The 26,953-nt window shown below is 34.9% G+C and overlaps 5 protein-coding genes across 5 annotated transcripts; 1 reads left to right on the top strand and 4 right to left on the bottom strand.

Moving 5' to 3' along the window:
* Positions 1 to 4,908: 4,908 nt before the first annotated feature.
* Positions 4,909 to 7,721, bottom strand: LOC140768972 (WAT1-related protein At1g25270-like). Its single transcript, XM_073109465.1, has 7 exons — positions 7,343 to 7,721; positions 7,155 to 7,217; positions 6,414 to 6,530; positions 6,063 to 6,315; positions 5,761 to 5,919; positions 5,514 to 5,665; positions 4,909 to 5,311 (listed from the first exon to the last, which is right to left on the bottom strand). Exons 1-7 carry the CDS (start codon positions 7,537 to 7,539, stop codon positions 5,116 to 5,118), a joined length of 1,137 nt encoding a protein of 378 aa, XP_072965566.1. The 5' UTR covers positions 7,540 to 7,721; the 3' UTR covers positions 4,909 to 5,115.
* A 4,182-nt stretch (positions 7,722 to 11,903) lies between these two features.
* LOC140769181 (uncharacterized) lies at positions 11,904 to 13,089 on the bottom strand. The gene is made up of 2 exons (XM_073109792.1): positions 12,896 to 13,089; positions 11,904 to 12,415 (listed from the first exon to the last, which is right to left on the bottom strand). Exons 1-2 carry the CDS (start codon positions 13,031 to 13,033, stop codon positions 12,035 to 12,037), a joined length of 519 nt encoding a protein of 172 aa, XP_072965893.1. The 5' UTR covers positions 13,034 to 13,089; the 3' UTR covers positions 11,904 to 12,034.
* Positions 13,090 to 13,980: 891 nt separating this feature from the next.
* On the bottom strand, positions 13,981 to 15,839 carry LOC140768944 (S-adenosylmethionine synthase 3). Its single transcript, XM_073109428.1, has 2 exons — positions 15,653 to 15,839; positions 13,981 to 15,275 (listed from the first exon to the last, which is right to left on the bottom strand). The coding sequence occupies exon 2, from the start codon at positions 15,263 to 15,265 to the stop codon at positions 14,090 to 14,092; it is 1,176 nt and encodes a 391-aa protein (XP_072965529.1). The 5' UTR covers positions 15,266 to 15,275; positions 15,653 to 15,839; the 3' UTR covers positions 13,981 to 14,089.
* Positions 15,840 to 17,288: 1,449 nt separating this feature from the next.
* On the top strand, positions 17,289 to 21,273 carry LOC140768323 (soluble inorganic pyrophosphatase). Its single transcript, XM_073108573.1, has 9 exons — positions 17,289 to 17,446; positions 18,164 to 18,292; positions 18,418 to 18,446; positions 19,417 to 19,482; positions 19,737 to 19,844; positions 20,013 to 20,078; positions 20,485 to 20,605; positions 20,707 to 20,788; positions 21,025 to 21,273. Exons 2-9 carry the CDS (start codon positions 18,169 to 18,171, stop codon positions 21,065 to 21,067), a joined length of 639 nt encoding a protein of 212 aa, XP_072964674.1. The 5' UTR covers positions 17,289 to 17,446; positions 18,164 to 18,168; the 3' UTR covers positions 21,068 to 21,273.
* Positions 21,274 to 22,357: 1,084 nt separating this feature from the next.
* Positions 22,358 to 25,913, bottom strand: LOC140768322 (fructose-1,6-bisphosphatase, cytosolic). Its single transcript, XM_073108572.1, has 12 exons — positions 25,622 to 25,913; positions 25,410 to 25,457; positions 25,224 to 25,298; positions 25,078 to 25,139; positions 24,904 to 24,970; positions 24,392 to 24,505; positions 24,070 to 24,156; positions 23,817 to 23,887; positions 23,669 to 23,734; positions 23,126 to 23,212; positions 22,931 to 23,006; positions 22,358 to 22,633 (listed from the first exon to the last, which is right to left on the bottom strand). The coding sequence occupies exons 1-12, from the start codon at positions 25,778 to 25,780 to the stop codon at positions 22,520 to 22,522; spliced, it is 1,026 nt and encodes a 341-aa protein (XP_072964673.1). The 5' UTR covers positions 25,781 to 25,913; the 3' UTR covers positions 22,358 to 22,519.
* Between the last annotated feature and the right edge of the window lie 1,040 nt (positions 25,914 to 26,953).

Consider the following 26,953-nt stretch of genomic DNA (forward strand, 5'->3'; position numbering starts at 1 on the left):
GAATTTGTCAATCTAAACATGTTATTAGATGAATGTGTTTGCATCAACTTTTATTTATTATAAATTTTAGGCATGATGCAGTCATCGAATGCACGCAATCAATATGCTATTACGCATTTAGTGAAGCTTTGAAATAGAAGGCTTATTATTACGATGAAATAGAAAGCTAGGCCAAAGACATAATAAAAGAGTAATCAGCATATAGACTATTTAAAGCTCAAAGAGGACAAGGGAACATAGGCATCAAAACAATAGGAACAGACAAGAAAATACTTAACATCATACAAATGGTTGCATATATATCAAATGAGACAAACTACGAGTTAATACACCTCTGACGACGTTATGGGTAGACGAGGCAGTGTCTCTACCTCATTAATCAGAAGATGACATTGTTGGCCATCAATTCGTCCCATTTGATCCTCAATTCACGGGCTTTATCTCGTGCTAAATTTTGTCTCACGTAGTTCATCATCTTTGTAATTCATTTATGACAGAGGTTTGGTTCAATTTCAAAACATTATATATGCTCATAATTATACTCTATTATAGTTTATTTTTTAAAAGAGTTTTTATGATGTATAATTTGTAATTTTAACCTATAGACACGACCTATATTTAGATATATATTTTCTCATTATTCTTATATTTGTTGAAGAAAATAAAATATGAGAAATGTTGCTGCCTAGTTGCTTAATTGCTCGTTAATCATGAGTTAGGTGACCGATGGAAGACATAATTAAGATAAATAAATAGATAAATAAAACTCAGCTTGGTTTGTAAAAGAGATTAGAAGTAAATTAAGAAGATTGCCTCGTCTCATTGATGGTTATTAATTCCTCTTCCACTAATAATTTTTTGATTAGTATCGAGAAACCAAATCAAGCCTGGATAATTATATTTCAAGAAAGTTTTAAATAACTCTCTATATGTTCGTGATTTTGTAATCAACACCCTGCTTTCCAGTTATTTATAATTTTATCCTATATTTTTTTTTTCCTTACAATTTTGATACCATATAATGAGTTAACTTATACAGAATATTCCCTTTAAGATATTGAAATTATTTTTTAAATTATCTTTGTCTAACTTTTTTTTTTCTTCTTTCCTTAACTTCTAAACTACTATCGTTTATATTTTTTCTCAAGAATATTTCAATATTTTCATAAATTTAATAAATATTTAAGAATAGTTAGTAAAAGTAACAATAGAGTTAAAGAAAACCAAGAGATCTATATAAACCATTTCCTATATTCTTAAATGTTATTTTCAAGCCAAAAAAAAAGGGAGAAAAATTTTAAAAAAAATTCTCTTTTAGATTTAAATGGGTGATAAATAAAACCCATTTGATTTTCATTTTTTTTTTTTTTGCCTCTTAAGTCTTTTTCCTATTAATTTTTTTAAAAAAGTTTGCTTTGAACAAAAAATTAATTATATTTCATAGTTTTATTATAAATTACGTAGATATTTAACCCATATATTTTTCTGTTTTATAGATTTCTTACATAATTTATAATTATTAAATATTTATATTTTTTCTAGGAGTCTCATAGTTTTATTATAGAATTCATTGTATACACATCAGAAGTCTATCTCTTCACTGCTCGCAAAATTAAAAAGAAAAAGAAAAAAAAAATCCAACATGTAACCAAAAATCAAAATTTGACTGACCAAATAAAAGATTAAAAATAAAAATAAAAATAAACTTTGTATTTTTTTGTGTGCGAATCATCGAATATAAAATCTCATATATATATATATATATATATATATATATATATATATATATATATTAAGTACTTGTCCTGAAAGTTATGGTAGTGGATGTCGATAGAATGATGGCATATGAGGAAGCACTATCTCTAAATGACCCCAATATTGGAAGAGATGTCCCTTTGTTCCCCATTATTGCTCTCTTGCATTTAGCATTTGGGATTTGAGGGCCCATTCCACTCGAATATTTTGAGCATTTCAATGAAAGTTTTTGATTAGGTGCACGAGTGATTCATATCATATGATGATGACTTCAATTACAACATACCACTACTTATATATATATATATTTACATCAATTAAGTGGATAAATGGATTTATATGTTCTATTCACAATTATATTACTGAGTATTTTACTGCATTTTTCTTTTTTTTGGGTAGTTACATGATGTTAAAGTAAAGGAAACATTATTTGTAAAAGTAATAGAATATTCTCATTTCCATTAGTATTTCTAAAGTATTTTAAGTCATGTATAAAATTTAAATTATAAATATTTATATGATAGAGCGTGATGATAATAAGATAAAAATATATGGCACGTTGCAGAATTAAGCATGGGATTCTAATTTTATTTAAAAATTTTATAGGCATTAATTTAGAATATAATGATACTGATGGAGAAACTAAAGACAAGTGAATAATAATAATAGTGTGAAAATAAAAAAGAAAAAGAAAAAGAAAAGAAAATCCCCTTAAGCAATTTGGTAAATTTGGATCACTTTTTCTTGTAGACCTTGGCATGTGAGTCACCATACATTCAAATAAAGCGTAACAGAGTAGTCCATCTTTAATAATTACAACTTGCTCTGCAACCAATGCTTTGTGTTCAACTCCAATATATTAATATATTATTGCTTATACAAGTAATAAATCTTAAAGGGTCATTAAGCCGTAGCTTTTATATGCTGGTTGAGAAAAAATATTTGGAGAGAATGAGATGCCCTCGAATGTATCATTATATATATATATATATATATAGATGCAATGTTGAAAGTTTTTTTTTTTTTTTTTTGACATATTAAAATGAACACATGTTGGGATTATTAATAAGAATTCAATGCAACATGTTACATGCCATGAAATCATGCAAAGCAATACATATATTAAACTATGTAAGTTTTTATTAGGTTCTCTTTTCTTTTCTTTTTTGGATTTTTAATTGGTAATATTAGATTTTTGAAAACTAAGTGTATATATTTGTTATGGTCGATATGTAATGTTATAGTCAATTTATATACTAGAGCTTCTTATTATTAATAAAAAAAATATATACTTACGTGTGTGTATATGTTAAGACACTTAATTATTACTTAACTAGTAAAATTACCCTGATTTAACAATAAAAATATAGAATATTCTTATTGTCATTTGTATATACTTATTTCAGTTAAGAGTATCACTAAAGTTTTAATTTATAAATACAAAAATAATATGAAAATTTTCGCACACAAAAAAATATAAAATTTAGGATATTCACCGTAAGAAACATTTATTATTAATACGTATCTTATTGAGGAGGTCATGAGTTCAACTCCAACCCTAAATAATAAAAGACTCTTTGTCTAACCCATATATAACCTTCGGACTCATAAATGATAATTTTTTTATTATTATTAATGATTCTCTCAAATAACGAGAATAAGATATTAATTATATATACTAGAAACGTAAGTTATCATTCAAGTAACGAGGATAAGATAAAGATTGCATTATTAGGTCGTGGCAAAACGAAAATAATAATAGCAAAATAAGAGGGTCATCATATTAGTTATTATGATGGTTTGTGGCATTCGTTGCGTTACATTGACATCCGAGCTACTCCCACTTTGTTTCATGCCATCATCTAAAGAAACAAATTAAACAGAGACGACATGCATGCTTATTCTTAAGAATAAAAGGGGAAAGTTTTATTAAAAGCACCACCTATAGATATATATACTCATATACTTTACTCTAAAATATCCCGAGTTACTTTTAACCTAATATTAGCCAATAAAATAAAGAATATTTCATTACTTTTAAAGGTAAACTAAAATACTCCTCATTTGATTTTAAAATTATTTTATTGGGTGTATTAAGATTATTTTATTGAACTCATTTATATAGTAAGAGTCTGTCAAGAAAACTAATGATAGGATGTGAATTATAATAAAAATTCATATAGTATTATGAAAGCAAATTGTAGAGATACTTTTATAATTGTCCCAGAAAGATTGGTAAATCTCTTATTATAAAGTTAGGAATACTTTAAATACATATCAGAATGATCAAGAGGTGCTACTGGATTATTATCTACCCACCAACTTTGTCCACCATATTTATGAAGTTTTGGTGGATGTCTTGCTTAAAACAATTCTATATCAATATCTTTGTGCCTAGTATCTCACTAACCAAGTATATCTTTTATATTTCAACAACTAAGTAGTGTTCTTCTCTTCTTGGCTAAACCCTAGATTTGGGTCTGTGTCTAATATGGATTAATTACATGACACTTGATTACTTGAAGCTTTCTTAAGTGCCCACAGAAAATAACCAATTAATAGGCAGAGTAGTATTTGTAGATATCTGGTAGGTGTCAAAGTTTTTTCTAGCTATTTAGATTTCCCAAATACCATTCTTTTATTATTATTTTTTATTCTTAAATCTCTTTCAATTTCATCTGGTAATTTCTATGGGCTGGGGAGTACCTAAGTTGGTAGGACCTAAAATCTTTTCAGGCCCATAGTGGATTGATAATGGGGCTGTTAAAATTGATATCTTGGGCTCTGATCGTTTTAAGTTGAGCTGAGTCTAAATCAAAACATTGTTCGTTTATTAATATATTATATATATTGGGCTAGTTTAAGAGTTGGGCTTAAGATAGGCTTGATTAAGACTTTATCTAGGTGTGGCTCGGCTCGATTAAGGCTTAATCTTGATTAATATCTTTATTGAGCGTCCGATTCAGGTGGTTGTGGTTTTAATGTCATGCTGATTTCTAAATTGGAGGTTCTTCTTAAGAATTCTATTTCAAAATTGATCTTAATTAAATTATAATAAATCTATAATTTCTTGAGCTGAAATGAAAGCTCAGTCTGCCTGTGAGCTTTCCTTCCTTTGAGTGAATGGTAATAGAAGAAGGTGATCTTTCTCTCAAGTTCATATGCCTTTTTATTCTCTCTCTCTTTTAATAGCTCCTCATTCTGGTGAAATCTTTTATCAGGGACATCCCTGGTTATCTATTTCCAAAATTTCATCTACCTACAACAATTTCCAGCATTAGAAGAGAGAAAAAGAAAAAGAAAAAGAAAAAGAAAGAGAAAAAGAAAGGATCATGAAGGAGTAATTAGAGCTACTAATTACTAGTTTGAAGGTATAGTTTTGTTCTTTGACCCAACTGCAATTGCACCTTGAGGTTCCAATCCTCCATCTTGACTTGAATCAATGATTACTTGTATAGACTCATCCACTGGCAACTCCCCCACCTTTGCAGCTTCTCTTCCTTTCCCCCACAAGACAACGTACAATCCAACCACAATTAGTGCTGCTCCTAATATACTGCACACAAAGAATTGACAACAGAAACTTTGGTGAGCCTTCTCATATTTTATTCAAAAAAGTAACCTATCATCATCTTTCAAATTTTAGAATTGCTCCTTAAAGTGGTTTAGCGTTTAGGGTTTAGGATTTAGGGTTTAGGGTTTAGGGTTTAGGGTTCTACACCTGCCTCTTGGAGGTGGAAAGGATGAATAAATCTCACCTTCCTAAGTGCAACTTCTCATTTAGTAGCAGTGAACTCAAGAGGGTCACAGTGACAAGCATGAGAGGGTTAAAGATAGAAGCATAGAGGGGTCCCTTCCTTTTGATGCACCAAGCCAAGACTGTGAGGATCAACCCAGATGCCAATATACCCTACAAAGCCAAGAAGAGTACACCCACTTAGCATAGTAGCACAGTGTTGACAGATTTAGAAAAAGGGGAACTTTTAGTGATGGAAAGAATCATACAGAGTAGGCAACTGAGAGAAGCCTAATATCAAATCCAATCTTCCATTCAGCCCAATCCCTTTGTGTGCAAAGGGCGAAACAAATAGATTGAATTGTGCCCATGAAGCACATTAATGCAGTGGTAGAGTAGTGACATGGGTATTCTTTCATCACCTTCGCCTGTAGATATATATATATATATATATATATATATATTTTTTTTTTTTTTTTTAAAGAAAAAAACATAAACACAATATATAGTTAGGGTTATGGTAGCAGCCTTAATTTATCGGAATCCGGATCATAAACGCGCGTTGATTTACCTGAATTATCAGCCAGACAGCGTAGAAGAAGCAACTAGAGATGGCCATTAACGAGCCCATAACGTGATTACCGGGCTCTTTGGGAGGTAAATTATCTCCTCCATTATGGTTATCGAGAAGGTTAATGCCAGTAGACCAAAGATTAATGGCTACTCCTTTGTAGAAAGTGAGAAGCATTGCACCACCAATTCCTACCACTGTGCCTAAGACCTTCGCGTGCCCGGAAATGGTGTTCATGGTCAAAGTCTCCAATCTGAGAGAGTCTAAATTAATATCAAATTTAGACAAAAACAAAACTTTGCTTGAATTATATCCTCCAAACTTAAGTAGTTAACACCATTGGATGATTACCTGAATATAACAGCTAGAACGAAAGTGATTGCAGGGATGAGGTTTGTCATAGCTGACGCAAAGGTTGCTGATGTGAGTTTGATGCTGTAGACGTACAAATTTTGTGCTAAGGCGCCCCTGCAAATCCAACAAAATTACCTCTGATTAAGTTGTAGGTGTCCAAAGTTAACACGTAGGTACCAAAACTTTTCTCTTGAAACTTCATAGCTAAAAAAGTGAAAACTAAACTACTCATCTACTTATAAGTTTCTCTCTTTTTGATCAAAATATAACTATTTGTAGGTTATAAAACTGTTCACAGTTAAATAACCAGTTACTTAAAAAAAAAAAAGTGGTAGAGCAATAAATGAAATAATTTGCACCATAATAACGTATAGATTATATAATTAGTTGGCAAGCCGGAGAAAAGAAAGGCAAGGAGCCCGGGTTTTTCTAGTAGTTGGAGGGTGTTGGAAGATTTTGAATGCTTCCTCCCCTTTAATGACAACCTCCATCGAGACCAAGCAACCTCAACAAACAGGAAGCCACGTGCCAGGCAGGAGAAGGGCTCTCGGAGGTTGTACAAGTGACTAGTGTTGGACGTTCCTCGTGACCCTTGTAGCTTTCTCTCTTTTGACTCAACATGTACATTAAATTCTCTTTGTACCAAAAGGTCCAGAAACGAAGCAAAGATTCATGTATGTAAAGGTAGATTTGAGAATTGAGGACGAGATTAATAATTAGAGGAGACGAACATAATACCCGAAGAGCCCGCAGAGGAACGAAAGCATCAAAACTTTCCATGTTAACTTTGGTCGACTCCTCCTGGTGGAATCAATCAATCAATCAGGATTAGCAAATGTGCATAAGAGTCGTCGGCCGATCTCAACGGAAGCAAGCTACTGCTCCAAATAAGAGCATGAAGGGATTGATGTAAGTATGTACCGTACCTCTCTACGAAGAAAGCAAGAGGACCCAAGAAAGCAGTGGCAAAGAGGAATCTGTAAGCAACCAGCACCCTCAAGTCCATGCCATCGTTGATGGCCAGCTTGTAGAAGACATTCACCCCGGCAAACACCACCTGAATCAAAACCATCCCAGCGGCCGGCTTCAATCCTTCCACCATCCCACAGAGATTACCTCCCATCTTTTCGTATAAGTTGTAACTCTTAAACCTTAGAGAGAGAGAGAGAGAGAGAGAGAGAGAGAGAGAGAGAGAGAGAGAGAGAGAGAGAGAGAGAGAGGAATTGATTCAAGAACAAGCAAGAAGACGTCTCAATTTCGTCTTCTCACTTGGGTCGTCTACTCGTCTCGCAATGGAATATGAGCAACTCCAGCAAAGTCTTGGGACCATATTTATAGGAGAGCAAGGATGGGTCGGGTTCTGAATCGGAATACGATACCGGAGTCGGAATACGATATCGGAGTCACATATGTTAACCTTTTGGGTTCATTTCCTAAAACCCTTACTACTTGCTACTTAAAAGCACTAATTTTCTTTCGTAGTCATAAATAAAATAAACTATCTCTTTTTCCATCATATTAATTCTAAGTACAGATTAAATTTATAGATTCGTATTAGAAATAAAATTACAGATAATTATATAAATTTTTTAACTCATCTAAAATAATATCAATCAGATTTTATCATATTCTTATAATTTAACACCATTTTTCTTAATTTTTTCATCCATAATAAATACTAAAATGCCAACAGTCTTTCACATTTTATTAAATTTACTTATCGTATCCTAATTTTAAATTAAATTTGTTTTCAACCTTTATACATTTTCTTATCTAAGATGATAAGTCTTAAATCTTAATTATTATCCAACTATTATAATGTACCTCTCTTTAAATATACAATCATAGAATAAATTTTTTAATCATTTTAAATTATGTGAGTATAAAATTTATATCTACTCAAACAATCAGATTATTAATATTCTAGGGATATTATGGTAAAAGATTAAACCATAGGAGAAATTTATCCTTAATTAATTTGTAGTGTCATAGGTGTATGTGAGAGTTACCAAAATATGATTAATTAGGGTATATATCTTGCCACACTTTGCAATTTTGCTGACATCCCATATAGAAGATGTTAAGACTGTAAATCATATGAAAACAGAGGATGTCAAATATATATATATATAATTCCACATTAGATTTTTATCTATAATTTTTGTTTGGAGATCAACCAGCAGAATAATGATAGTAATATATGGATTTAGCCAATTGTGGCTTGTTCTTACTAGTATCATAAGGCTCATTTTCAGGTTTGAGATGTTCTTACCTAAGAAATTTTACATAATTGTGTTCCAAACATCACAATATTTGGTAATTGCCTCAGAAATTATTAAAGCCTTTCAAAAAAAAAAAATCTATTCAATTAAATCTAACTATTCATAGTTAAAAGATTATTTTACCCTTCATGAATTATTTAGAATGGTTCTAAAGCTACATAATATTACCAATATTATAGATAATATAAAATAAATCAAAAAAGAAAGAAAAAACAGCGATAAAGTTATAGTCATTTATATGTATTTTTTTACCTTAATAATTATTGTTAAAAATATTCTATAAATATTTATAAAAAACTAGCGTAATGACAGTTACACTGTATGCTTTATTTATATATAAACACTTACTTTTCTCTCCTCTCGTCTTTTCACAATCTATTTTAAAGAATATTTTAGTTATTTATTAAAAACTATCTCCTAAATTTATTAATTTTTATATCACATCGAAATAGTAATTATTATAACACTAGTAATTTATAATCAAACACCACAAATAGTTCTTATGCAATTTTAAAAGCCGAGTATAACTTAAAACTATTTGAAAGTTGTCATAAACTAGATTTGGGTCCATATTTAAGTTAGCCGTGGAATACTGAAATAAGTATTATATTTGGGAGGTGGAGGGAAAGAGAGGAGAAGGAGGAGGAGAGCAATGTGTGGGGGAGAAAGTCACCAGAGCCGCTGCTTCCACGTGTCCACACGTGTTGAAATGATGACACGTGGGGACACGGCTGCCGTTATCTGTGGCTACTACGGGAAGCAGCGTCGACACGTGCCTGGTCCCCCCCCCCCCCCGCCTCATGTATTATAAATATATATTAATTATACTTAGACCCATAAACTATTAAAAATATTCTAAATACATATTACTTTTAGATAATAAATTCAAATAGTTGATGAGAAGTATATGAAAGATAATGATAGTTTTTTTTTAAAATATATCATTTATGAGTTTAAAGGCTCAATATGGGCTGGATAAAAAGTTAACATTCTCTAGATATAGAGGTATTTAGGCCCCGCTGAGCTTTTAGCTACCTAGTTTAAGTTTTAAGCAATATGCGTTACTGAATAATTGTTCCAAATTAAATACCGTCAAGACCTGCTTCAAACCGTTGCGTTGCTAAGTTGTTCATTTAAACTAACTGTACTGCCGAGTCATCAACCGAATCGAGCAAAGCTACAAAACCACCGACCATCAAATAATTTTTTCATAATATTATTTGAGTCAGAGTTAAACTCATGACTTCTTTGGTCCATAGGAAAGTACCTACCTATCAACTTTACTAATAGTTGGTTGGTAAAAGATAATGATAGTTGATTAAGAGCATATTGGAATGGAAGATGATGCATACGATGATGTTGGTGATGATGATAGATCCAACAAAAATGCATATGTAAGTATGTATGTATGTATGCATAGACAATTCGATCATTGATTCATTAATATTAGACTTTGGACCGATGAGTTCCTTTTCCATTGCATCCGTTCCTTTCTTTCCACGAGCAACTTTAGACGTGGCAATAATAGATACTTGCTCCTTTGTTTTTTAAGCTTTTTATCTCTTTCATCACTCGCGTCTTAGCTTTTCTTAAAGGTACGTTGAGTCCTCTCTTTCCCATTCTAGTAGAGTAGAGTGAGTAGATCGAGTAGCTATATATGTTACTTTTTATCTCATAGAGTGGTCAATCTCTACATGCTCATCCACGAGTTATATACCACGTGGAAAGAGAAAGAGAAATATATAATGTAGGTAGATGTATAAAGTATTACTTAGTTCAAAACTAAGCCTCTGTTGCTATCAAACTTTAGTTGATTTACTTGCACATGTAAAGTATATATTAACTAAAGCACGTGAGATTAAAAAAATAAAATAAAATGAAAAACATCAATTAAAAGTTGCTTAGAAATAGTTACAAAGGTGGGCAACACGACACGACGCTAGGTAGTACCTGAAATGAATCACTTGATGTGATTCTTATTCCAAATTCATGACAAACTCGTTGCCAAATTCTTCGTTTACTTGTTCCCTCTTTTCTTTTCCTTGGCCATTCTCTTTTATATAAATAATATCACACGGTAACTCATAAAGTGTGTTTGATTGTCCCGAATGAATAAGATGAGATATTCTATATTACAATTTAATCTATTGTTTGATTTATACAATATTATATATGGAGTAACGAAACAAAATTATATTGTTATCTTCAATAAAGAAAAATAGTGAGGTCAATTTCTATTTTAAACTAATATTGATTATCTTAAATGAAATTATATTATTAAATATCATTAAATTATACTATATTAATTATAAAAATTAATCATGTTCAATTAAAAATAATCAAAATTAAAATCAAAAGTAATACAAAATAATAGAATAAAATATATAACAATGTTTAATAATAAAATATATAAATATGATTTTTTTAATATATTAATATTTTTAAGTAAATATAAAACATAAAATACTAATAATAAAAAATAAAAATAAAATTTGAGTAATTAGGATTTTTTGTTTTATTATCTATATATCTAAATTTATTATATTTTATATATGAGCAATATAGTAATAATGTTGGGATATATCAGCCCACCTCGGAATGGGATGCTATATCTCCCTTAGGGGAATAACAAGACTTCTAATGTCCTATATTGATTTCATACCGGATTTATGTGGAGCTCACGAGATAATTAATCAAATCTCATATTTATATCTAACGCAATTAAGAAAGAAAGAGAGAAGATCTAAGATCTTTTTTTTTTGGGGGGGGGGTACTTACATTAATTGTTAGGTAACAGTATGATGCAGCTTCTTGAAACACATAAAATCTAAAAGGTAGTGAATGGTAGATTGATGAAAGTTTTGTAGAATAATGTTAATAGTAGGTATTGATGAGCAACAAAAAAAAAAGAAGGTCTAATTACATGAAGTTAAGGTACTAGTAGATATAATTACATAAGTAGACAAACCTCTCTAGTTCATATCCATGATAATGCTGCTTGAATCGTAAATAAACACATGATCCAATGCAGGCATTCTGCAGTTAGTTTCTGCTTCAATCGATCTCCAAACATCCACATATTGCACTCTGAAACTATATACATACATACACACTACACGCATGCATGCCCAAAACGAGGATGAGGAAAATTTATAACTCAAAAATCTACATAGAAAGAACAAATAAATTGAACCAACAATTAAGACAACAAACTAGAGACCATGATGCATCCCCAACCTTAATGAAACAATCACAGAAGGATTTAAAAGAAGAAAAAAAAAAACTGAAAGGATTCAATTAAGCAAGTGATCATAGTTTCCATGTTTGGGATTCAACTCAAGATTCTACTGAAGTCGAGACTGGCAATTCGATAGCTTCCTTCTTATCTGCAGCAACTTCTTTCTCTTTCACGACTTCCACAGTGGTGGTTGTTTCAGTGGGAACTTCTTTCTCCTTCACGACTTCCACAGTGGTGATTTTTTCAGTGGCAACTTCTTTCTCCTTCACGACTTTCTCGGTGGTGATTGTTTCAGTGGCAACTCCGCTCTCCTTCACGACTTCCACAGCGGTGATCTCGGAGGTGGTGATCGTTTCAGTGGTTGTGGTTTCTACTGCTGCAGTCGACTCCTCGGCAGCCACGATTTGGGCTGTTTTAGATTCAATTAATTCCTGGGAAGATTGCTCTTCTTTTTCTTGATCCACTGCTTTGACTTCCATCTGTGGCAATCATAAAATACTTCTCTATTTAAGATCAACTTCTATGTGAGCATTTTGTCAATATTAATATAGATTATAGACTCTCAAATTGAGAACCATTTATAATCTGTGCACATCGATCATCCGAATTCAGGAAATTTGAGGAGGGGCCTATTTTATAGAAAAAGAGTGGGCTAAATTGCAAAAATACGTGGCTTATCTCCCGCCGAAATAAACAAGGATCACCATGAAAAAAAATAGTACATATACTCATACTTTATCTCGTTAGACTTATCCATTATATTAAATTGTATGCGAGTATTTTTGTTATTTTGGAAAGATCGCGCAGTATGTAGCAATTCATTGTTCGGTCTGTAAATATAATTTCCCATTGAGAAAAGAAAATAAGAACCAAAAACACAACTTATATCAATATTTCCGATGATATAAGAGCAAGTTATAATAAATGTTTTTGAGAGCAAATGTATCAGAGATTAATACCTCAATCTCCTTTGCCAAGAGACCACCAAGAGACACTTGGCTGCTCTCCGCATGGTCACCGTCATCTTCTTCTTCCCTGGCCACCACCACCTCCTTATCCTTCCTCTCTGTGCATGTCTTATTCTCTGTCTTCTCCATGGGTGGAGGAGCATCACTCTCTTTCACTTCTCTTGGCTTTGTTGCACACGTTCCCATCTCTCTCTCTCTCTCTCTCTCTCTCTCTCTCTAGCCCTCTCTTTTCTTTTCAAAGGATCTGAAAAGAAGAAGAAGAAGAATAGACAAGTCGAGAAGAAGGTAGGAAAGGAAGCTTGAAAGATGAAATAGATATATACAAGTTGATGCGGTGATCAACGTAATGGAATGCGACTTTTAATATATAAGTACTCTACATAGTAGATAAAAAGAAAGAATATGAGGATTTTTGGAATACAGTGGGATAACTTCGTGGGATTCACATTTGGCTTCTGAAGGTAGGATACAAGTATGGGTTATATCTTAAGCAATTAATTGCTAGGTGGGCTGACATTAACTATGGATTATTATTTTATATTAGAATATTATGCTTTCAAGTGATGTACTGTCGCCAGTATTTAGAACTGGAATATCTTTAAGGCTTTAAGCAACGAATAATAGCTGGGGCATTTGGGCCAGCGATTACAAGTTTAATCTAATAGCGAGTTGGAATTGTTGATGTTATGATGAGGAAGCGAAGTGATTAGTTTATATCAAATTAGTAGCGTCGTTATTATTATTATTATTATTATTATTTTGGAAATAGTGGGCCAGCTGTATTGAATAAAGAGCATCAATTATTGGCATATAAATCACTGATTTCTAAATGTAGTTTCTTTAAAAGTTCAGATATATTTTATTCCTCCGTAGGTTGGGGGAAAATATTTTTTGATTGTTAACGGAGATGGTGGGTAATTATGTATTAACGCCAATGGTGATAATCGAATCTAACTCACCGGTATTACTACGCATAATCACACTTAATATGTTCAAAGATATATGGATAACAAGGAATTAATTTGATTTGAGATCAAATAAAAGTAATAAAAGAGTAAGTAAATGGCTGGTTTGAATTTTCCAAGCTAAAACCTCAACAAATTAACATGCATCAATCTCTTTCATGCTCTCCTAGACCTCAACAATTAAACTAACAATCTCAAAACCAATCTTTAGCCCTAAACCCTAAGCCTTGTTCTGCTTCAGAACCTTAACCTTCTCCCAGGTGAAGTCCGGATCATCACGTCCAAAATGCCCATAAGCTGCAGTCTTCTGGTACCGGAAATTACCACCCCTCTTCAAATCAAGATGCAAAGCTATCATCCCCGGTCGGAAGTCAAAGCTCTCCTTGATCAAACCCAGTATCTCCTTGTCAGGAATTTTCCCCGTCTTATACGTATCGACAAACACCGAGAGTGGCTCAGGCACGCCAATGGCGTAAGACACTTGAACAATGCACCTCCTTGCCAGCCCAGAAGCCACCACACTCTTAGCCGCCTGCCGAACTATATATGCACCACTTCTATCCACCTTCGTCGGATCCTTCCCGGAGAAGGCACCGCCACCGTGAGCTCCCCATCCGCCGTAGGTGTCGATAATTATCTTGCGGCCCGTGAGCCCGGCGTCGCCGTGCGGCCCGCCGATGACGAACCGACCCGAAGGATTCAGGTGGAAGATTGTGTTGCTGTCGAGATACTTGGCGGGGATCACTGGTTTGATGACATGCTCTTGTAGGTCCCTTGCTATCTTCTCGTTTGTTACGGACTCATCGTGTTGGGTTGAGATTAGAACGGTGTGGACTCTAATGGGCGCCATGGCGCCGTCCTCGTTGCGGTACTCGACGGTGACCTGCGTCTTGCCGTCCGGACGGACCCACGGGCACGTGCCGTTCTTGCGGACCTCGGTGAGCTTGGCGCCCAGCTTGGTGGCGAGGACGTGGGTGAGGGGCATCAGCTCGGGGGTCTCGTCGGTGGCGTAGCCGAACATGTGGCCCTGGTCGCCGGCGCCGACCTCCTCGGGCTTCTTGGAGAGGTGGCCGTGGACGCCCTGGGCGATGTCGGGGCTCTGGGCCTCGATGTTGACGAGGACGTTGCAGCGATCGGCGTCGAGGCCGACGTCGGCGGACACAAAGCCGATGCCGCGGCAGGTGTCGCGGACGAGCTTCTCGTAGTCGACCTTGGCCCGGGTGGTGATCTCGCCGAACACCATGACCATGTTGGTCTTGGTGCAGGTCTCGCAGGCTACCTTGCTCTCCGGGTCTTGCTCCAGGCAAGCATCGAGGATGGCGTCGGAGACTTGGTCGCAGAGCTTGTCCGGGTGGCCTTCGTTGACGGACTCGGAGGTGAACAAGAAAGTATCCATCTTCGTAATTCTAATAGAGAATAGAAGAAGTGTTAAATTCTACAACCACAACAAGTTCACTGACCTTTAATTACAATGCCATGAAGCATTGTCTTCATTTGCATGGTGAGTGGTGTCGCTAATGTTGGATATATTTCTTATGGGGGAAATAGCAATGAGAAGGACCTCACTATGACTAACCTAAGGCTAAGAACACCAAATAGTATAGAATTTCCACAATGAATCGTTCCTTCAGGAAATTCGTCGAACAACTTGTGGGTCAACATATATCGAGAACTCCCTACCTTATCGGAGTCGAAGTATTGCTAACTACAAACTTATTCCTCATGCACAAAATAACGGTATAATTCAAATAAGAGAAAATAACGCAAGTAAAAATATTCATACCTTTGGAAATAAAACTAAAAGAAAGGTGATCAAGAAATGCAGGGGAGAGGAGAGGTTAAGAATAGAGGCGGAATATATAAAGAGGTAGAGAAGAGAGGGGCTTTTTTGCAAAAATGGAAGTGAATGCCGCCTGACTCGCTCCCTCTATTCTCCCCACGAGATTTGGAGCGAAAAGCTCGCGGCATCACACCACTATTTGTTAGCCCCGGCTTTAATCCCGCGCTCTCGGGTTCCTATTAGCTACTTGTAGCTGTTAGATCTCGAATCAAACGGTGATGATTGAATCAACCAATCTTTGACTTTAGACACTTTGGACTCGGCCGCTTGGTTGGCTCGCCTAATTAATTGATATGCTAAACTTGTATTGTTTCCTGGTATTATAGATGATTATTAAATTGTAACACTTGTAGTTAATAGATTTGGAGTAATTCTAATACATTAATGAAGTTATCTGTCTACGAATTTTATCTACAGAAGAAAAATCTTAGTAGTTAGTTGCTTGATCAAATAAGTTGTTAAGGGGTTTCTTTGGATTACTCTAAATTTCCTTTATTATTAAAACAATAGAAACTAAAACACACTAACTATTCCGACATAATATGAAGCAGAAGTAAGCAAGTTTTTTTTACCCCCATCGTGTACACGACTGGGATATGTTTATTGCTATAGAAAGATATTAAATAAGAATGTCTACTCTGCGTGCATGAACCAAGTCTGATACATTAATATACATATTAATAGCACATCCCAACATTTTAATTTTTGAGTAGGGAAAACTATATTTTATTTGCCTTGGTTACATATAATTTTATTTTATCCCCTTATAATTATATTTAAATTGATATTATTATATTTTCTATTATATTCTGACGGATCCCTAAGTTAGATTTAGATAATTATTATTTTGACCGATCCGATTTTAAATAATAAAAATATGACAAATAAATATATATATTTTTATTATCTAAAATCTAATCCATATTTATTTTATATATGTCTATGTAATTTTACTTCTAGCAAGTATTTTCTTATTTGACTTTTAATTTGATCAAATATATAAGAAAATTTCTCTTTTTTTAATTTTTTAAAGTATTATTCTGCGAGCTAATCTGTCCTAAGAGGTGCCAGGTCAGCTAGGACTCAAAAGCGATCGATTTCAAAGTAAATGCGTTTTGCTGTCTTGACTTCCTGGTTGTCAATATCTGGGGTGCGTCCGAACAAATCTCCACGTCAGGAACACGTGGTAGCACGACCACTGACCAGGATTTATAATTTGCCAAATAAGACCTCTTCAAAATTTAAAATTATCAAAGGTAAGCGAGGTTCCTTTACATTTGGAAGATATGATCTTAGTTATAAGCCAATCGGAACTCGATGTGTATAATTTTTTATTTTTATTTTGGTGGGTACTGAGTAGTGAAGCAAGTGTTTCGAGGAAAACGCATACAGAACAAGAGTATTTTAACACATTAATACCCGTAATCTTCTTATTTGTTAAATGGACACCAAGACAATGGACCAGATTATCAAGAAGGTACTAAAGGACACGTGCCATTCCTCTTGTCCGTAGAGGCAGAGAGGTTTGAACGCGTCCCCGCCGTTCGCGCCGGTCATATGGGGGTAGGAGGAGGCTAGTGCTTCCCCCACGTGCCAGTCCTCGGCGCGAGCACTCCTGGTTCCACCCCCCCTTTTCCATTCTTGTATATAAATATGGAGGGAGAGCTCAGGAAACTCAGCACGGTGACTTCACCTCATCCCCTCCTCTATCTCTAGGTTTTCCTTTCTCTTGCTAAGGTGATCAACTCTATTCCCTTCTCTTTTGGATTCATTGCTGTTTGTGAATTGCTGTGCGATGCTCATCTTATAGTGGTTAGGTTTTTAGTTCTAATTTGGTGATATAGTTGTTACCTGCCTTGTGGTTTTGGTTGCATTGATCTTCTTCTGTCTGTTTTGAGTAACATGACATGCTTATAAGAGCATAGATTGGAGTTTTGACGGGGAAACTCTGACAGTATTTGAGTATCTTTGGGAACAAAATTTACAATTTCATTGAATGGAAGATTTTGTCAAGTAGATCTAGAGATTTGAGGCAAAGAAAGAAATGTGGCCTCTTTTGTACATGTTACATAATCATTTGGCCGAAAAGCTTAATCTTTTAGGTAAAGGATCAGCAATGTATTTCGTACCTGCCCATTTCGTTAGATTACAGATGGTTTTGACAAAGAAATAAAAGGAAATGGTGAAGAGAAAAGAAAAGGAAGGAGAGATGCAATGTTATTGTGAAAATTGTACAGCTCTTGATCCCTATAGTGCTATGTCTACAGAAAATTGCGTCCAGTCAAACTCCAATTCCCATTTTCCAATTTATTTGTGATAAGATTTCTATGTATATAATTTCTAGTAGCTATGATGTGCAATATGTAATTGGCCATTAATTTAAGTCTTTCACTAGAGGTTTTTTTGACATAGGGAAACTTTTACAATTAATGACATACTTTCACTTTTTCTTAGAGAAAATGAGTGAAGAAAATGGGAATGCTGCTCCAGAGAAACGCCAACCTCCACGGCTGAATGAAAGGATCCTGTCATCATTGTCAAGGAGATCTGTTGCTGCACATCCTTGGCATGATCTTGAAATAGGTATAAGATTGTGTGATTGTATCATTATATTGTTTTTTAATGTATTTCTGCATATAATCTCCTACATTTTGTTGACTATATTAAAAAGCCCTGCCTTATGATTAACCATGTAATTCTACATGCAGGTCCTGGAGCTCCTGCTGTGTTCAATGTTGTAAGTATGCTTGTTAAGTATGAGCTAGGTACTCTGGAACAAAACAGAAATTTGAAGATGAAAATTCTGACTAGGATCCGCTATGTTAATTTAAAGCTTTCCTTATGTTATCCCATAGTATGGTAACCATATTAGTGGTATCATATGTTTGTATTTCTCAGGGAATATTTGTATAATGAGAAATTCTAATCAACAAAATTATTGCAAATAAATAAGAGGGTAAAATAAACCAATAGCTCTTTACTGGAAGAGATGAGCAACCACAATTAAAGGATGCCCATAACATGCAAGCCTTACTGAGAAATTAAAGAAAGATGATTCTTTAAAGATAAAAGCTATAATGTCGCTACGGTTAACTAGATTTTGTTGTACACATTTTCTTGAAGTATATGACCCTCCTATCATAGATCTGCGGAGCTAAATTCATGATGTGTTCATAATGAGCTTTCCTAGCAACTCTTGTGTACATGCTTATATTATGCAAGGCAGGTAAATTAACTGAATATTTAAGATTTTTTTTTATTAGCACATTGCTAGTTGATGGGCCCTCCTTGAAGTAAAAGGATCCTCTTATTTCCATCAGATTGCTGTCTTATTACTGTAACTCATTCATTATAAGTATTTAACAGTAAATTCCCTTTATTGTGCTTCCTGCTTAGCTTACAAAAGCATGTTGCATTGAAAGGACTTGAAAGAATTTCCCAGAAACTATTCTAATGTTATAGAATTGAAATAAATGTTTTGCGTGTCCATTAACTATAATAGGTGCATAAATTTTAACTGTGTTACTGTTTATAATTGGTAACATAGCTAGACAAATAGATGATACTGTATGAGCAAGACAACTATAAATGATTTGTACAATGGAATATGATATATGATCGACAAACTAATTATCTTTCTGGTTTATTGTGAAATTAATTGTACTAAGTGAGCATTGCTCTTTGTCCTCTTTTGTACATCCTCACAGGTGGTAGAGATAACAAAAGGAAGCAAAGTCAAATACGAGCTTGACAAGAAAACAGGACTGATTAAGGTGTGTATTGTAGATACGAAGGACCCACTTTATTATCTCTTTTCTTGTATGATCATATCAAATATATGAAGGACCATAAAGATAAATAGATTGTTATTAAATATAATATAGGGACTTAATTTTGATATGTATTTACAGATAATTTGACATCTTACTGGTATACTCTTCATTCTAAGGGGATTCTGTTGATTTATTATTTTATTCCATGTAACATACTCCAATGATTTTAATCTACTATTGGACATTGTTACCAGGTTGACCGTATCTTGTACTCATCGGTAGTCTATCCTCATAATTATGGTTTCATTCCACGGACTCTTTGTGAAGACAATGACCCAATTGATGTTTTGGTTCTGATGCAGGTGAGAAAATCTATATGATCTTAAAGAAGCCGTTCTTTGCACTGCTCAAAGTTTATGAATTATTCCATACTTTTTCAATCTTTTATACAGCAACATGCACCTTGTTAGATGTATCTATTACCATTTTTAGTTCACAAAATTTACTTCACATGTACATGTGTTGAACAGGAACCAATTCTTCCTGGTTGCTTTCTCCGAGCCAGAGCCATTGGGCTCATGCCCATGATTGACCAGGTACTCTTCTTTTTTGAAAGCAAATTTGTTATTTCAATAGAGCTGAGAATGGGTCAGATAATATTCATATCTGACCGAACCTTGGTTTGTATTGTTATCTGGATAGCGTGGTCCAGATTCAAACATGGGCTGAAGTAATACCAAAATGTACAACCACCTCTTTCTATATTTAAATCTTATAAATAACAATGTAATAGATCATTATTTTATTTATTGATGCATGTACAGAATAAACCTATGTTTAATTTCCAATTTGTATCTGTTTTAGTATCCATATAAATCCCATATCCCTTTTCATATTTGGAAAAGAACAGCACATAGTGGTATGGATTCTCCACTGTCTGATATGTGTTCATTCCTAGCTCTTAGACCTAATGAGGACGGATCATCTATATGTCTTGAACAGGGGGAAAAAGATGATAAGATTATAGCAGTCTGTGCTGATGATCCTGAGTACCGCCACTACAATGAGCTTAGTGAGCTCTCTCCTCATCGTCTCCAAGAGATCCGACGCTTCTTTGAAGACTGTATCCTATATTGTATGATTACATATTTACATTCATGTTAGTTTGATAATAATTATGCTGGCTCAACTGCAAGATGCTGGATTCCTGAACGAGTTATTCAGACAAGAAAAATGAGAACAAAGAGGTTGCTGTCAACGAGTTCTTACCTGCAAGTACTGCTCGTGAGGCCATCCAGCACTCCATGTAAGTTGCTTTCAACTCCGATTTACTGGTAAAAATAAAAACAGAGACATTCCTGAATCGTGTATCTTTTATGGTAGCTATTGGTAGTTCGATACATGCATCAAGATAAATTTGATAAGCAATTCTAGTTGAAGGATGATAGAGACGTTGATAAATCTTCATGTTTATTTCATAAGATGATGCCATTCCAATTAATCAATGATAACCATAACTTATTGTGCTTCTGATAATCTCAGGGACCTCTATGCGCAGTACATTTTGCAGAGCTTGAGGCGGTAGACTGCCACACAGAACAAATAACCTTGTTGCTCCAGCTATTGTTGAATGGAGCATAAAAATTGTCTTGTCAGACTATCAAACTAGTGATATTTTACACATATATGCTACATTTGTAATTTGTCAGTACTGTGGATTTACCAAGATCAATCTCGCAGTCGTTTCATCTTTGAGTGATGAATAAATTATTTTCACAAAGCTTCTTGTTACACTGCTTGTTTTAATGGATTTCTTTTGGGGGTCCAAAAGTTCCTTATTTGCGTGTATACACCTCAAAATTCATGATTTTTGCCTAGATATTTTTCATTACTTTTTGACAAATTATAAGATAGAATTTTAGTAATTTAACAGATGAAAAGATATAGATCTTGAACCTATGCAAATAAGAATAAACGTAATTTTAATTTTTATAATTAATTAGATGGAATTTTAATAGTTAATTAAGTTCGAGACGTATCCGTATCCACATAAAAGTAAGAATATTTAAGAGTATCTAAATTAGAGGGGTGCATGCAATAGCGTTTGATACTTGTCACGTCTCTTCAACTTGGAAACTCAAACAGGATGAGTAAAGGAATAAAGGACATAATTAGGAAAATCGCATCATAATAGATAATGCTGCACTTTGAGAAAAGTTCCTGACAGATGATAAGTTTCCTGTCACTCGGAGGATATTACAAGATTCAGGGTTAGACATGACAATCTTAATTATCTGTGATGTGCAGAGGTTTATCTTTCTTTTTTAAAAATTTCATGTAGAAAGACCTCAAGTTTTCGAACTGCATTTGGTTGGATGGATCAAATATAAGAATAAAAGTAGTCCGTATGGATTCATGGAAATACAAAGAAGAGTAAGTTATAGTTTATTCCCCAATGGTTTGGTCTGATTTAATTTATTTTTATGTACTTTAAGCTTAGACATTTAACATACAGTGGTCCATATCAAGTAGAGATAGTTTAGTCATTTTTAATAATTTATGACGAAAAATATTGATGTCAATGAACTGCCATTGATTCCAGGACTGAGTTATCTGAGATTCTGACTACGACTTTGTTATAATGACATCAAACCGATAAAAATGCAGCCATCCTTAAAGCTTGAACTTTTGAATGGGTCCAGTCAACAGTCTAATTTTTATGAGAGATTTCTGAGTACAAGTCTCCTACCTTTGATATTTAAGTCATCTAGTTAACAAACTGAGATGATTATTGCTACAATTTACTGTAAGTCAAAGGAGGAAGATAGCAAAGCATCTTAAGCGAGAACAGAAAGGAGAAGGAAGAAACATACGATTTTGGCATTGCAGCTGCAGCTGCAGTTGCATTGATGAAATTATGAGGCAATGTATGTAACTTTGCCTAGCCTATAAATGGCTGGGAGAACTTGGTTACAAATAGCATCTCAGAAATATTGGTGGCATTAAAGGTGCATCTAAGGAAGTTAGTTTTCTTGGATCAGGCTTTGCTCTCTTCTGCAGCATAGAGTGCTTTAATCTGTTCAACATCATCGTAGCTGCCGAGAAAGATGGGAGACCTCTCATGGATCTTCGTAGGAACCAAATCAAGAGCCTGCATATATGATGATCAGAAATTTGTTAATCTATGTTAAAGTTGGGTTAGAAATAGTTTATGCTGACAATAGATAGCATGATGAGTTCAGGTACTGCGAATCGGAGTATGAATTGAATGTAAACGCAAAATGTCATCTACTATGTGTGAGATTCTGATGCAAAATTTGGAAGAGGCATAGGTTCAATGAGATATGTATACTTTAAGTTTTTCTTTTAGGAAGAAAGATAAAATTCAACGTAAAGTTGTTCTAGGCTGGAAATGTTAATCAGACAGAGGGGAGCAATTTATTCTTACCCGTTGCTTTCCGGTAAAAGCTTGACCTCCTGCTTGCTCCATCAAGAAAGACATTGGGAAGACTTCATAGAGAACACTGTTAAATGAGATGTACCAACCTCAGTGTAGTAGTTCAAGGAGATTTTCTATCACACTGTAGATAAATGTAGCAGTTCACTGCTGATAGACAAGTAAAAATGTTATTTTTGCACATACCGTAGTTTTCCATTTGGGCTCTTCTTATCTGCAGGGTACAAAAATATGCCTCCATAGAGCAGGGTACGATGGACATCAGCAACCATACTGTGGACAATTGAGAAAGCACGTTCGTGCAATAAGAATGATGAGAAACAAGCTGCTTAAATTATATAAAGTTACATCTCTTGTAATCTTACAGAAGATCTTTTCTCACTAATCTGATGTCCTGTTACAATTCTTTAACTAAGAAGACTATGATTCAAGCTCTTCAGAGAAAGATGTCGACAGATTGAATCATCAATGCTCCCAATTGTCTCATTGTAACATCTATTTATATGATAACGAACTACCCATGATACACAAATGTGGAGTGGATGGGATGTAAATTAATGAAAGCCTATAGAATCAATATACCAACATACTTTCCTATGCATTTTTCCACTACTCTGCAATTCTAATTTTCCTTTTCAGACTCCTTCAGGAGCATTTTGAGAAGAAAATGTAAATATGCTTTAAAAATAATGGCAACGGTAGTTAACAAGTATCACCAGAAATACATACCTTCCAATATATCTAAGAGATTTTGGTGACGAGCCATCCTGAGGAAACTTGCATTTTTCCACAAACCTGAAAAAAAAATCAATGGATGATGGCTAACTCGGCTAAAACTTTTTAGCTAAATGAAACTAGCAGATCAAATTATGCGTACTTTGCTGTAGGTCCATCCCAATTTTTCGCATTTCCTTCATTCACTGAATATATTTTTCCTTTCTTTGGTATCTACATAAAATCAAGTGTACTATCTGAGTCTTACCAAAAAATGAAAGAGAACTGGTTAATGTGTATGTGTGACTGATATCAATTACCAACGGCTAACAGGGAAAGAGGATGAAATAAAGACAATCATATGCAAACCTGATAGTCAAATAATGTAAGTTAATTAAGATCATTTTTGCACAGACCTTTATGTCTGGATGTGTCAATATGAACTCCCCAAGGGATGGATCCAGAGTGAAACCATTTACACCATTTCCACTGCTCAATACTAGCTGCAATAAAATAGTGTCCCATCAGTATAGTGGTGTGATCAACATAAACAGCATAAGTAGAGATAAAAATCTGAAGAGCAACTCTGCAAAAGGATGTATATGCTTGCATTCAACTAGATAATGTTTCTTAAGAAACTATGATCAGGAAAAAAAGTCAATAAGGTGCAGGATTAAGATGTCCTCATAATTCTGCGCAAAATTGGCATGTAAAAGAAGGGCAATTAGGGTGATTTACCGTGCAAGAACTCCCATACATGCAATACCCAGCTGCTAGCATATTCTTTCCAGGTTGCAGGACATCCTCCAGAGTGACAGTCTCGTGATCTTTAACCATATATATTCCAAAAATCTACACCAAAAGTGAAGTCATGAATTATTGATGTAATATAAAAGAAATACTTCAAAAAGATGGAAAAAAGATAATTTATGAGAGAACAAACTGCCAAAAAGAAATACGTAGAGAGATAATTAGTCTAATTTATTTGTAAGATAGAAGAGAAAGAAATTCCCAAGGAGACTGACTCTGTGTTGCTTACTAAGTTAAGAAAAGTATAAAGGAAACCACTCGATGTAAAATTACTGAGTAATTCCTAAGCAATTAAGATTTGTCAAATACTAATCTCGATACTTCTGTTGACAACTAGAAGAAATTGAAATTGTGAAAAATGAATCGTAAAACATAGACTAAAATTATGAAATTTAGACTTCGAGGACGACGCAAAACTAAGGTACTGGAATAATCCATACCGTTCCAATGGAAACACCGCAGTCGATGTTGGAGGAACCATCCAGAGGATCAAAGACGACACAGTACCTGCACTCCCAAATCAATCATTGTCCAAAAATTTTCTTATCTCAGTATAAGTCGAAATGATCAAACATGGGGTCACTCAAGAGCAGAGGCAGGGTTTTATTACGCACTTCCCACGCAGCTTCGGATCCACAAACGTCGCCTCCTCATCCTCTTCAGAAACAAGAATACACTGCACAAAGAACATCTCAGAATCCATTCTTTATATAGTGAAAAAAATCACAGAAAATTGTGACAACATTCTTCGAACGCTTACGGTGCGGCCGCTGCTGACGAGAGCCTTGACGAAGACTTCGTTCGACAGCACATCCAGCTTCTTCTGCTCTTCTCCCTGATCTCAACATCGAGATAGCAAGCAAGAATAAGATTTCTTATCCCCCATTCTTATAAGAACAAAAAAAGACAAAAAAAAAAATCGAGTTTTGAGTCAACCAGCACTCGCCTGAATATTGGTCTCTCCAGCAAGTCCGATGAGCTTTGCGAGGCCAGCCTGTTACAAAAAACTTGCAAGAAATTAAAATTCCACTCCTCTACGCTTCCTTTCTAAATTTAGTAGTTTAATCCCAAACAGAGCAATGCAACAACCAATAGCGGAACCAAAGAGAACAATCTACTCCACGGAATTCGATTAAATGGATACAAGAAGAAGAAGACCTTGTTGACGGCGGAGCAGACGAACTTGCATCCGAGGACGATGTGGCTGAGGAGGATGGTAAAGTCGCCCCTCGACTCCGGATGCCTCGACTGCTCGTTCAGCACGTGCCGCGTTATCGTCATCAGGTCCGTCCGATACGCATCCGCCGCGTGATCCATGGCTCGATCTAGCTCGCAACAAAGGAAACAGAGGAATAAAGGAAAAGGAGGAGGAGGAGGAGGAGGAGGAGGAGAGGAAAAGAATGGCGAGTTATATACGCGAGGGGTATCCTTATAAGGAGGAGGGGTAAAAATAAAGGAGAGTATTAAAAATAAGTAATTGAAAGGAAAAAAATGAGGTGGACGTCACGGGGGATGGAAAGAGGAGAGAGACAGAGGGGATAGGGCTATCTACGGCCGATGGAAGCTTCGGCGACACGTGGCGTACTCGGCGTTAGCGACGCCTCGTGGCTGGGGTGAGGATAACGCCCCGGCTCTCTCCCTGTAGTACTCACTGTTGAGGTAGTTATGGCTTTTGTCTTCTGGTGTTCACTTGAGAAGAGGAGGAGGAGGAGGACTGCGTCAAGGAGAAGCACGAGAAGGTGGAGTTTTTTTATACCATACTAGATCAATATACGCGTGGGGCGCATAGGAATTAGTATGCGGGTGTGACATCCGCCGTCTTTAGGGAGGATCTGCTGTAAAGTGGTCCTTTTATCTTAACAGAAATCTTGGGCACGAAACAGCCAGCAGTGCTATTTTTAAAGTTTTTAATACACAATGAGATATGTTTAACTCTTAAGTAAGAAGGCCACGCAATCACGAGTTGGAGCCTGTTGACGGTGCTAATTAGCTGGATAATATTATTATAGAAGTAGTCTTACGTCCAGTGTGACGAAATGTAGAGCTATTATTCAACACAATGTTTCTTAATTATTTCAAGCAAAAGACGTTTAGAAAGCGAGGAAATGGCATGGCATATCTTGGCGTACATTCTGCGCAATATGCCACTGTGCAACATGAGCAGCCAACAACACCAATCAGAATCAGAATAAAGGAATACCAAATTATGTATCAGAGATCTATAGTGACGGGGCAACCTTTTAATAGATTTATGAATAGGAAGCAACATCGAGAGAATCGAGTAAGACACGAAGTTGTCATCGATAAGTAGTGGATAGGTGGGATATGAAGCAATATGATAAATGGGTAGTTGAACCAATACCTGATCCCATTTGTTTAATGCATCAGATGAACACAATATAAATGTATCACGGTGACACCACAAAATCTGCATTTGTTTTTTCTCCCAATTCAGTCCGTATGTAATGTGAGAACTGTTTGTTGTTTCTG

The sequence above is a fragment of the Typha angustifolia genome, chromosome 10 (genome assembly GCF_048772165.1).
Source record: "Typha angustifolia cultivar Huaian chromosome 10, ASM4877216v1, whole genome shotgun sequence".
Lineage (NCBI taxonomy): Eukaryota > Viridiplantae > Streptophyta > Magnoliopsida > Poales > Typhaceae > Typha > Typha angustifolia.